Source organism: Cucumis melo, chromosome 3, assembly GCF_025177605.1.
Source record: "Cucumis melo cultivar AY chromosome 3, USDA_Cmelo_AY_1.0, whole genome shotgun sequence".
In the NCBI taxonomy this organism is placed as follows: domain Eukaryota; kingdom Viridiplantae; phylum Streptophyta; class Magnoliopsida; order Cucurbitales; family Cucurbitaceae; genus Cucumis; species Cucumis melo.
Window position 1 is genome coordinate 28,069,988 of NC_066859.1, and position 12,788 is coordinate 28,082,775.

Below are 12,788 nucleotides of genomic sequence, written 5' to 3' on the forward strand. Positions count from 1 at the left end.
TAAAAAAAATGTATTTGACTATTAATCCATTTGATTAAAGACTGGTTTATAGCTTAAGAAAATATATGGTTGGTCTTGATTTAGATGTGCACCCATCATTTTCATTTTTAAGTTAACAAGGCCAAATGAATCCACTAAGAACTATTCAATTCATAAAAATTGAATAGGTCCAAACTTCACATCCCAAAAATTAATTCTCATGGCCCAACCACATGGGAATCAGTATTCCTATAATAATAATAATGTAAATGCTTAATTTCTTCCAAGTCATTTAGAGTGAGCTATCAAACATTCAATTATCAAAGACCATTCAAACTATATTTTATTCAATTAAATAATTTAGACTTTCCTTAAAGAAAACTATTTTTTATTTTTAAAAATTATGTTCGTTATTGTATAACTTATTTTATCATGAAAAGCATGTTCTTAAGCAAATTTTAAAAATAAAACACAAACCCTTTGAAACTACTCCTATAAATTTTCAAATATTCCTTTGGTTTCCAAATATATCATCAAAAATTAAATTAACAAAAGCAAAAGAAATCAAATGGAATCCTAATTGATATTTATAAATTTATTTTTTTAAAAAAAATAAAATAATAGAGATAAAGCATTTAAAATAAATTGTAATTATCATCTTTTAAAAATTGTTTAGAAGCATTTACCCTTGCAAATAGAAAGATCACTTCAAATCCATTAATATAAGATCGTCTCTTACAAACTTTTTTAAAATTTTAGTATTTTATTTACAACTGAAAACAAATTTTCTTTCAAGAAAATTAAAGAAAAATCCCTAAAGAATAAGTTCACGTTTTAAAAAAAACAAAAATGAAATTATTATCGAGGAGACTTTCAAAATTTATTAAATACAACTTTATAATTTGATAACTTAAATATTAGAATATCATTTATCTCTCTGATTTCTATTCGATTATATGTTAGTTCATATAAAAGTTATAAACAATTTTAATGTTTTACTGTTTTTGAAAATGCTTAAAGAATTAATCTACATTAGCATTCTATTTCTATTTATAAACTTTGAAATATATATTTACCAAATTTTGATCTTTGAAAAGTTGTGTTTGTAACATAAACCCTAAAATTAAGTTGTGTTCCCTTCCCGGCATCTTCTACACATTAATGCACCACGCGTAAAGATCCTGCCGCCGTATGGATTCCCTCCGCCTCCCATTTCTTATATAAACTCAACTCTCTCTCTCCCAAATTCCCCAATTTCATTTCCAAATCTCTCTTCTCCTGTTCTTCATTCCGCATCTTCTTCCTTAGTAATTGTCCCCCAATTTAACATTTTCTCTCCAGAAATGGGTTTCAAGGGATTTGCCGAAGGAGGAATCGCTTCCATTGTTGCCGGTTGCTCCACTCACCCACTCGATCTCATCAAAGTTCGTATGCAATTGGCTGGCGAGAAACCGGCGCTTCCAAATCTGCGTCCCGCCCTACATTTCAATGTTTCTCGTTCAGTTGTTGTGCCGGAATATTTCCACCCTCCCCCAACGCAACCTCCCCGTGTCGGACCCATCTCCGTCGGCATGCGGATTGTTCAGTCCGAAGGCGTTCCTGCTCTGTTTTCCGGCGTCTCTGCCACTGTTCTTCGGCAAACTCTTTACTCCACCACTCGAATGGGTCTTTACGACATCCTCAAGACTAAATGGTCCGATCCAGATTCCGGAAGTATGCCTCTGACCCGAAAAATCACCGCGGGATTAATCGCCGGTGGGATTGGCGCGGCGGTCGGGAACCCGGCCGACGTCGCAATGGTGAGAATGCAGGCCGATGGACGGCTTCCGGTGGCTCATCGACGCAATTACGCCGGCGTGGTGGACGCGATCACGAGAATGTCGAAGCAGGAGGGTATTACTAGTCTGTGGCGTGGGTCGGCTCTGACGGTGAACCGGGCGATGATCGTGACGGCGGCACAGTTGGCGTCGTACGATCAGATAAAAGAGACGATATTGGAAAAGGGAGTGATGAAGGACGGACTGGGGACCCACGTGACGGCGAGTTTCGCGGCGGGGTTTGTGGCGGCGGTGGCGTCGAATCCGATGGATGTGATAAAGACGAGAGTTATGAATATGAAGGTGGAGGCAGGGGCGACGGCGCCGTACAGTGGGGCGTTGGACTGTGCAATGAAGACGGTGAAGGCGGAAGGGCCGATGGCTCTTTACAAAGGATTCATTCCGACGATTTCACGGCAAGGGCCTTTCACGGTGGTCTTGTTTGTCACCCTTGAACAAGTCAGGAAAATTTTCAACCAATTTTAAGTTCTAATTTTACAAATTATATTACACATTAAATTTTTAAAGTTTGTAACTACTTTGATTTTATTTTATGAGACTAATTAAAGAAGTGGGAGTAACTTAATTTGATGTCTCCAACAAATTTAAAAGTTTACAAATTATGCACTATGATTTTTCGTTTAAAAACTAAAAGAACCCAGTGTGGGCTTTGAGCCCAAAATGTTTAGAGTAAAGCCCATGAAAAAAGAACCCATTGTGGGCTTTAAGCCCAAAATGTTTAGAGTAAAGCCCATGAAAAAAGAACCCAATGTGGGCTTTGAGCCCAAAATGTTTAGAGTAAAGCCCATGAAAATGGATACATAAACCACTATCCATACTCTTTTAACTAAAATTGAATGATACAACTTTCAAATTATTCATAGCTTCCTTAAATCTTCCAAAAGTAAACCCTAAATTGTTGTTAATTACAAAGCTCACGAGCAATCCCCAATTTAGCATTATTAATATCAAACAAAATCCTATGATTTTGTTGTTGCAAATTAGCAATCACATTCACCACAGCATTCACATTATTAGGCGCCGCCGCCATCGCCAAACAAGCCAACGAACCCGCACTGCTATGAATCAAACTATTCTCCATTGGCAATCTCAAATCCAATCCACTCAAATGCAACGTTACGGCAGGTGCCGAGACCTCATTGCTCGTTGCAAAACACGTGTCGAAAGCCCCCAAAGGCGAAAACGAACCTCCCACTTGCTTCCTAAACTCGTCTCTAATCGCTGTGTAGACCGGTGGCACGAACCGAGTTATTACCGTGCCTGAGTCGATGATGGTTCCTGCACCGGTGTTCGGGTCAAATGCGAGAAGCTCGGGAGATATCGGGACGAGGACTCGACCGACGCTGATGCCGGTTAGGTTGACGTAGTAGAGTGATGGCCGGTGTGGGTTGCGGAGGAGTGGGGTGGTTCGAATTGCTTTTGGTTGACCGACCGGTCCGAGTTTTAGTGAACCGGAGAAGTAGTAGGATTTGAAACTGGGGAGGCAGTAGGAGAATATACCGGAGTAGAGTGAACCGGATTGGGAGATGAGGGAGAGTGGACCACGGCCGAGACCCATTAGGCCTTGCGGCGGAATGGAGCTGCCGGAGGCGGAGCTGATGCAGCCGAATGAGAAATTGGGAATGACGTTAGAACCTAGATGGAGAGAGTCTTCAACTAAGGTGGCGGAAAACGATGAGTCTCCGCCGTATGTTTGATTGAATAGGCAATCGGCGTTGCCGGTGGTCGGACAGGATAGACCTCGAGCCTGTTCAAAATTATTAAAGAAATTTAGTTTACCCTAATAATTTAATTTGCTGTCAATAAAACCAAAAAGCTTTTAATTGTTTTTTCAAATTCAGTCTTTAAAGTTTAATTATTAAATTTTGTTCTACTAAATTTTTTATAAAATATAGCAAATATATATAAAGATTAAGGCAAAGTATTCCTTTTAAAAGAACTTGAGTTGAGCGTTGATTTAACAGATTAATTACCTGACTACACTGCGGTTTAGAACAATCTAAAGTGGCAAAAGTTGAGGAGTTCTTAGCGGAAAAAGTGGCGGGGCCGGAGCAACCGGTGCAGCCGGAGCACGGCGCCCAGGCGGCGTCATTACTGGTGTCAAGAACCATATACATTGTTTGACCCGGAGTACCTAGTTGAACTCTCACAACATAATTCCCAATATTAAGAACCTGCTGACCGGAGGCAATCGGAGCGGCCACTGACTTTTGGGCGGCGAGGCTTGACAGGTATCTAATTCGAGCCGGGTCTTTGGAAGCCATGTCTATCACTGTGTTCATCCAAGATTCTGACTTTGGAGCCGTGAACGGCGAGCATTTGCCGTAGATGGGGATGACGGAGAGATCACCGTCCGATCCAGAGGCGCAGAGATCGAAAGCATTGGAATTTAGAAGCAGAAGGGCTAAAGAGAGGACGAAGAAAAATTTGAGGACCATGACTCGGACTCAACTCGGTGACGGGAGTTGAGAGAGACGGCGGTGAAAGAAGTGGAGAGGGGAATTATTTGAAGGGTTACCGGTTACCGGAGATTTGCATGGGGTTTGTGGTGGATTTATACGAAGGATTGTGTTGAGAAATTACGAAAATGGGCTTCGAATTATTTTTCTTTTGACGTAATGGCTAAGGGCTAATGCATTCACGTGAGTCCTGAGATCATATATATATATATATATAAATCAAATATACTTTTCACTTAGATAAATTACAAAAAAAAAGGTCTTCCAACTTTACAAAATAGATGAGAAATATGATACATCCTTAATTTTGGATAACAATTGTGAGTATTTTGTTTCAAAAATTTCTCTAAACTCTCAAATTTTGTATTTGATAGCAATGGATCCATAATAATCACATCATAGACTTGTTTCTTTGTTTTTGTCTCCATCAAATAAAAGTATACTAAAATAATGTCTATCAACAATCATGGTTATCAAATATTATGTTAAGAATATAAATCATTTTTACTGCTAAACTTTGGAGTTTCTTTTTATGAGCAAGTGATATAATTAAGTGTATAACAATACTTATAATAATTGAAATTATAGTAAAATTCATATATTTCTTTCAATAATATAACTTATTATTGATAAATTTTCATATCTGTAAATTCTCTTACATTGTGATATATATGTCAAATATATTTAGGTCGAAGTGTTGTACTTGTAACCATACTTAGTATTACTTTAAGTTTTTGAAAAGCCATACTTATTTTCTCCCCATTTATATATACTGTTATCTTCATTCTTTTAGATGACACTTTTATTCATAACTGAATTCTAAAAATAAAAAGGAAAAAATATTTCTTAGTTCTTAAAACTTAATGTAGATATTGAAATTATGTAGAAGATAAATAATCAAAACAAAGAAACTTGTTGGTTGAAATAGTGTTAGAAAAGTAAAAATGGTAATAACTTAGCATTTCTTTCAAACATCTAAAATTCAATTTTTCATCCTCCAATAATTGTTGTATTTGATGGAAAAAACTCCGATAAACTAATATACTATGTTTAAACTAATATACTATGTTTATTATGAAATAGTAATCCTCTGGATAACAAAAAGATAAATTCTATTCTTTATGAAAAAAACTTAAGAAATAATTAAGAAAAAAAAATCATGTGGTTCATACAAAATTAAAATTTAAAGTTGTTATACCATAAACCACACGTTCCATATTTGATTCTAATCTAAGATACGTATTGTTTCTATTCTTAATTAAATTTCCAATAATTCAACTAAAATATAATGGTACAAATAAATAAGTTTTATTGAACGAAATTAACCATTGAACTGAATAATTATGTTGTGATGAATCAAATACGACGAGGTTTGGAGCAACTCTAGTGACATCGTAGGAGAATTAAGTATATATATGGATATATATAGGCTAGACAAATCACTTGTGCTGCTAACTCATGAGATAAGCTTCCATTTATTGTATTAAGATGATTAATGAAACTAAATCTAAATTTAAGAAAAGTAAAAATAAAATACTAAAAGTAGTTTGTGTAATCTAAAATTTGAACTGTTAAAATTGCAACTCGTCTAAACTTGAGATGCTATGTATCATCAGAATGACCTTAATTCAACGAGACCTCCCTATAAATCGGAAAGTCAATCCCCATGATGAAATTATTATACTAAAGAAATGAATACGACAGTAACAAATTGGATTTATGGTGTAAACTTAATTATTTAATTTTGTTTTGTGAAAACAATAAGATCTCGTGAACTCTGAGAGTAGAAGAAAGAAAGTCAAGGAGGACAGTGGGGATATTTTTGTCCGTACGCCACAATGGGACCCGGTCGGTCACGGGCTTACCAATTTGTTTTCTTATTGGGCCAGGCCCACTATATATTAAATCCAGCTGTTTCCATCAACTTACAATAACAAAAAAAAAAAAAAAAGGAACAAAAAACAAATAAAAGAACAAAACAAAATTACAAAGTTATGGAGCCCAATTGCCACTTGTGATATAGCAATTATATGCCAAAATCACTGAAACATCGTCCCTTATTATCAGATTTTTCTTCCAGTTTTCCATCAAACATTGGATTTAGTTCTTAAATTAGAAGCATGAGATTCATTAACTTGTTAGCTTATACCTATAATAATATTGTTCAACTAGTAGTGCTTACTCTCAACAACTAGGGGGCAAAAAACTCGATAATCAAGAAACTCGACCAATCCTATCGTTTTCATGATTGAATTAGAGTGAGTTCGTTATTTAACGAGGGTCAACCACTTAGTGTAATCTCAAAAGTGTTTCAACTCTCGACCAATTCAACTTTTTCCTTTACAAAAAAGAATTAGGTATAATGAAATAAATAGTTGGTAATTTCAAGGGAATTTGATAGAGTAATAATAATATGTAAAGAGTAGGCAGGAGGAGAGAGGTAGAAGGAGACAGAGGAGATGTTCATAATTGATTGTTGAAGATTGGTGAATGGATCACGGGGGAGTTCCACTGTTTTTACATATAAACCATATTTCTCAATCACAACAATTATCATCACAATTCAATTATTATTAGTTGCCATTATCTTCATCATCACCTCTCTTTCTTTCTCCCTTTCATTCCGTTGTTTGTTTCTTATCATAATTGCCAATTGGAGCATTCCATTTATATCCTTCAAGATCATTGTACATCATTTAATTGACACTTCAATCTTTGTTGGCTTATTCCAACATAACTACCAATTATTATTTCAAAATTTACATGATTCCATCTCCTACCCACGATTGAGGGGTGGAAGGGGGGAGGGATGGAGGAAGACCCTAATGCTTTTTTTTTCTTGATTGAAATATTAACTTTGCCCTTTTTTAAATGTTGGACAAAAACCAAGCATGGAAACAATGTAACAACTACCCAGAACAAAAATTGAAAATTCCATTTTAAATATAGATTTTCCTTCAACGTTTGTCGAAATAAGCATAGCTCAATACTTGGACTATCAGGTTTGATTGTCCTACCTCACATAATAATAATAACATATTTCTACCCAACCAACAAAAGGTAAAAGAGAAACGATTCAAACATATTATGTATTTGTGGCGCCTGTGGTCTTCGTTCAACAGGTTAGATGATTCATGCATGATTGAGTTTTGAGATAAGAACTAAATCATTATAAAATAGAAGAATTAGAACCCAAAACATTATAACAAGCCAAAGTACAGGACAGACTATATATTAATAATTTAGAAAAAATAGAAAAATAGTCACATGCCATACACAAGAGCCACGTGTCACGCACAAAAAGGAATCACAGACCTTCAGACATAAGTAGAAAAAGGTAATAATGTCCAAGAGTTGAGGCACATGAATTTGAATTTTACAACAAATATCTGAAACAAAAAGATCCAATCCAACTTTTTGACATACAAGGACATTATTTAGAAAGAATCACACACAAAAGTTACTCAATAAAGTAGAAGTTGGCAAAAGGCAGGACAATTTTCAGTAGCCAGGCCATGGAAATTATTTGTATACATACAAACGGACAACAGATAGAAACAGAGAAACTTACTATTTACTGTTTTGGATATCTTGCCGACGAAAATGAATATGGCGGCACAAGATGGCTCACACAAGACACTGCAACGCCTATGCACATACAAAAGAGCAGAAAGGGAAGCAGAAGGCCAACCAATTGATGAATACGACACTTCAGAGCATCGATAACAGGCACACATAACAAAAAAAAGAAAAAAAGAAACCTGCAATCTAAATGAAAAAAAAAAAAAAGATAATGATTAGTTAACTCAGCAGTGTTGGAATCAAAAGTCAATTTAGCAGTGCAGTGAATGTTCAGCAGGGGTTGGGGCGAATTAAAGGTGTACTAAATCTGGACTTCTATTGTTGAATAAGGATATGGTAATAACCGGTTGAATAAGGACATGTAACATATTTGTTCATAGAATCATATCTTATCTCTTTTACTCAATTCTTGTTAATCTCTTCAAATAATATCTGATGAAGAAAATTTAATAAATTTTTTCACAGAATGGACAAACTGAATCGTCGGCAAACATTTAATTGGCCTAGTTTTCAAGGTAAAATATGAGAATACTAGACAATCAAGATGTGAGTGCTCGGAAGCAATAAGACAAGATACGGAAAACCAATTAAAAAGCCTCCTTCACATGGATTGTTCTTATATCAAAAGAACCCTACGAACATCATGCATCTATTAAATTAAAACATGATTGACATTGACAACATCAAGATTGTCTCTTTATAGTTTATTCTCGTGAATAAACTAAACTGTGTTTCAGTATAACCAACTGAAGCCTGCACAAGTAATGACAGGAAAAAACTTAGCAACTAACCAGTACGAAAAATCAAGATATGTGCCCACAAATTAGAAGGCACTTAACCCAAAGAAATGGATTGAAAATTTTAATTTATATAAGCAATCTCTATTAACATAAATCACCGAAGATATCTGTAGAATCACCAAAGCAGTAAACAAATAAGAGAAAACCGATAGTGAAGAAATCTTTTAGACCGACACATAAGAGTCCATGAAGGAAGTGCTGCATGTACCTATTAAGCTGAAGACGAGCTTCCCTTTTTCTTGTCCTTGACTATGATGACTGGGCACTCTACATGATTGGTGCAATAGTTGCTTACACTTCCCAAGAACATCCTGCATGAAGCAGTATGATAACAAAGGAAAGTCAAGAGTCCCTTCACTTCAGTTGATGGTCGAAGTTAATTTCCAACAAAATATATGAAATTTTATCAACTATAGAGGTCCTGAATATGATAACAAAACAAACTATAATGATAAGTAAAAAACGTGAAACAAGATGGTTATGATAGCAGCACAAGACCGCTGGTGTGCTGCATATAAGCCAGGAGGGTCATCGGGAGAAATGGAGACAATGATTGGTTAGTTTAGTTAGTGTAGATGGATGCCCTTAGTGAAGTGGCTACGGTCCTTAATTTTGTAATAGAACAGGTTTGTAGGATTTCGTGGTAATTGTTGGAGTTGAAATTCCTTCCTTGCCCATTCTAACATAATTATTAACAATGGCCATGGAAGATCTCATATTTCTTGTGTGGCAATGGAACGTGATTGCATTTTGGGCGAGTTTTTCTCTAAGAAGGAAACTTCTTATACGTTCCTCTGCATCTGTTATCAAACGATAGGACTCTAGCTTTACTCCTAATGATAAAGTTTTTGATGTATCAGATTTTACTGGTTAGCAACATTCTACAGAGTGAAGTAACAGAGACTATTTCCTGAATGGTGTATATTATCGCAAAATCTACCTGCCGGAATTGTTCATACCAAGAAGCAATAGCTTGAAGTGTAAATTATCTAACCATGCTGGAATTGTCCCGTGTGGCTTGCAGAAAAATAAAGATAGAAATTGGCTCAGACTAACTATAATACACTTCGTAACCATACCTTTTGATGGGACCAAAAGCACGGGACCCCATAACTAGCAAATCAGCATGCAAATTCTCAGCCACTTCACAGATCTTTTCCTTTGGATCTCCGATTACCACTTTAGTCTCCACTTTCACCTACAAAAAACCCATAAGAACTGGAGAAAATGCTACTCTGACTTGAAATTGATACCCCAGAAAGCTTAAGGAAACTATAAGCATTTGACAAGCAAGAATACACCATATATATAAATTGTTCAACCAAGTTAGTCGTTAGTTTCGGGAGAAAATAACTATTAAAAAAACCGAAAAAAAGTAACCAAAATATCCTGAGATTTCACTGAGATTGTTCTTTAACTCTGTAGTGTTTTTTCTGACTTGGACGATTCAAATCCATTCATAACTAATTTACCAGTTGAAATCCACGCTAACTCACAGAGTCCCAAATCAACAAGAATAACCAAGTGAAAAGAGCACAATGAAAATGAATTTGAGCGGAAGCTTCTAAAATAGTAGAGCCTAACTTGGTACTCGGAGCAAATCCGTGAAGCATGTTCCAGTATCGCAGCTGTAATCCGCCTCTGATGCGACTCAATCGCTGCTGTGAAAGCAGGAACCTCTAGATCGCCTACATCAGATTAAAAAAATAAATTCAGAGAACTCTCAACAACAACTCAGAGATGAGAGCGCGAGGGAATGGTACAGCACTCAACTAGGACCACCAAAGGGGATTGGAGCAGGACTGAGACCAGCGGCGATCGAAGGAGGAGGCTGAACATGAAGCACAACAAAAGTGCCGTCGGTGGAATCCGGCCCTGATGAACAGAGCTTGAGATTTTGAAACGCCCACCGTAAAGCGTCCATGCTCTCCTCGCTGCCGTCGACGGCCACAATCACGCATCGGAGATCCGCAGACATGGTTCAAAGATTGTGATTTCCGAGAGTGGATGATGATTTGCCGGTGTGATTCCCAACCTCTCGGTGACTTTCTTTGCGGCGGGAACGGGAAGGTTCTGCAGCAGAACGTGACGGCCCCTGAGCGCGCCAAAAGCCGTTCACAGACACAACACCTGGCCATTACGCAACTCGTAATTGGGCTTCGGCCCAAAAAGTTCACTGGGCCTACCCTAGCCACAAACCCATATTGTAAAAGGTTATATCAGAAAAGTAGCAAATTGGAAGGTTTAAATTTGATAAATGACAAAATTTTATTTTAATTTTTATTGTTAATATGATAAAATTTTATTCTAAAATATACAATTTTAGATAAGTTACCCTTTACCTATTTTTTAAAGTTGAATTATACTTTCATAATTGAATGCAAAATAGCTTTTTTAAGTTTTAGTAATTAACGTTTTAATCACATGTAAACACTCGTCAAAACATATTAAGTTGTAAAATTAAAAAACAATGCTTAGAATAATAATACGATCATTAATATTATTTTTTTTTTATTTCTTAATATAAATATATATAACATTCAATACACTCATGAAATTTTCTAAACAATACATTCGTAAAATGGGAACTATCTCACGTAAAGCACGTTAAAAATACCGGTAGTATCATAAAATTGTCTAAAAAAAATTATGTTCATAAATAAATTAACAATAGTTTATAATCAATATAATATATAGTCGGTCATTACAATTTTTTTGTTTATAAATAACAAATTTGAAATAATAGTTTAAATTATAACTAATTTTTTTAACGTCACCACTTTATTTTAGTCAAACACATATTTGAAAACACAAAATATAATTCATTTCAATTGAATCTCTTGTTTTCAAGTTTCCTACCAAACAAACTTCAAATATTTATCTTACCAATTCCGTGAATGAGAATAAAATATATGTTAATTACTCTATTAAATGTAAGATAAATAATCAGTAAAAATTTACTATTTTAGTTTTTCAAATTCCGATAGTTCTAGACATTTACATATTTAGTTGTGTCATTTCATGCCTAAATTTTGAAAATATATATTTTTTAGTCTCTAGATTCTTAAATTAAGTTTTAAAAGTCTTAAAGTGTTTTTATTTAAAAAACAATAATTATATAGTATTTAAATTAAAAAAGATATATTTTTTAAGACAATATAATTTTTAGAAAATTACAAAAAAAAAATAAACAATTGACAAAATATCTATACTTCATAAGAAATAGAATATAATAAATTTTGTCTTATAATGATTTTATCACGCGTAAAAAGTTTGTCAAATATTTTATTTTTGAAAAATTTTCACTTAAACACTATTTTTCTAATTTAAAATGTCTAAAACAAACTTATAAAGTTATTTGTATTTTTAAAAATTTATAGACTAAAAAATACTTTAAAATTTATTTAATTTCTTCAATAATTGATATTTTTTTTCTCTATCAAAGTTTGACACGTGTCGCGGTAAGAGCATTTGACCGTTTGAAGATTATTTTTTAATCTTGAATTTTTAATTTTTAAATTTTAACATCACCGCATGTTTTTTTCTATTGGAAAAATCATCAACGCAACGCCGCATGTTGAGGCAGCCGCCCATGCAATTTGATTCGTACTTAGAGTCGTCGTATGAATTTTGTTTTTGGTTAATTTATTTTCAACTTCAATTTGAATAATTTAAACTTTATAGTACATTTGATGGTACCCAACCCATCTTTATAAATCTTACAACTCAGCTTCACTGTAAATGCTAATAAAAATTTTAGGTCTTTTTTTTTTCTTTCGAAGTATTAAATTCGTTTTCCAATTATTTTGTTTTTAATTTTCAAAAGTTTGAATTTATGTAGGTTTTATCTTGACTTTCATAATGTGTTTTTCCACGTACTTCTGTTTTTGTATTTAGGTTTTAAAGAATATGTTTGTCCTCTTCGAAAATTCATATACATGGGACGATTTTCACGTTTCTTTACAAACTTTAAGCATAAATTAAATTCTAAAAACATGAGGAAGACTATTTTTAGAGAAAAATATCTTTTACGCTTTCAAATTTTTTGAATGGGCTTTTAAAATATTAGTGACTAATAGCATGATAGATTAAACAATCGAGCCGACTGATCAAACTAAAGTCCGTTGGTC

At 34.5% G+C, this 12,788-nt stretch overlaps 3 protein-coding genes across 5 annotated transcripts; 1 reads left to right on the forward strand and 2 right to left on the reverse strand.

The window, feature by feature from the left end:
• The first annotated feature begins 1,072 nt into the window (after positions 1–1,072).
• Positions 1,073–2,382, forward strand: LOC103488555 (mitochondrial uncoupling protein 5-like). Its single transcript, XM_051082300.1, has one exon. It carries the CDS (start codon positions 1,323–1,325, stop codon positions 2,280–2,282), a length of 960 nt encoding a protein of 319 aa, XP_050938257.1. The 5' UTR covers positions 1,073–1,322; the 3' UTR covers positions 2,283–2,382.
• Positions 2,383–2,604: 222 nt separating this feature from the next.
• Positions 2,605–4,449, reverse strand: LOC103488136 (aspartyl protease AED3). Its single transcript, XM_008446724.3, has 2 exons — positions 3,791–4,449; positions 2,605–3,564 (listed from the first exon to the last, which is right to left on the reverse strand). Exons 1-2 carry the CDS (start codon positions 4,253–4,255, stop codon positions 2,719–2,721), a joined length of 1,311 nt encoding a protein of 436 aa, XP_008444946.2. The 5' UTR covers positions 4,256–4,449; the 3' UTR covers positions 2,605–2,718.
• A 3,181-nt stretch (positions 4,450–7,630) lies between these two features.
• On the reverse strand, positions 7,631–10,775 carry LOC103488134 (universal stress protein PHOS34). 3 transcript variants are annotated; one of them, XM_008446722.3, is made up of 5 exons: positions 10,432–10,775; positions 10,243–10,346; positions 9,738–9,856; positions 8,867–8,969; positions 7,631–7,924 (listed from the first exon to the last, which is right to left on the reverse strand). In XM_008446722.3, exons 1-4 carry the CDS (start codon positions 10,634–10,636, stop codon positions 8,870–8,872), a joined length of 528 nt encoding a protein of 175 aa, XP_008444944.1. In that variant the 5' UTR covers positions 10,637–10,775; the 3' UTR covers positions 7,631–7,924; positions 8,867–8,869. The 3 variants fall into 3 exon arrangements, with proteins under 3 accessions (XP_008444944.1, XP_008444941.1, XP_008444945.1); XM_008446719.3 differs by having other exon boundaries at positions 7,631–8,044; XM_008446723.3 differs by lacking the exon at positions 7,631–7,924 and adding an exon at positions 8,406–8,611.
• Positions 10,776–12,788: the final 2,013 nt, after the last annotated feature.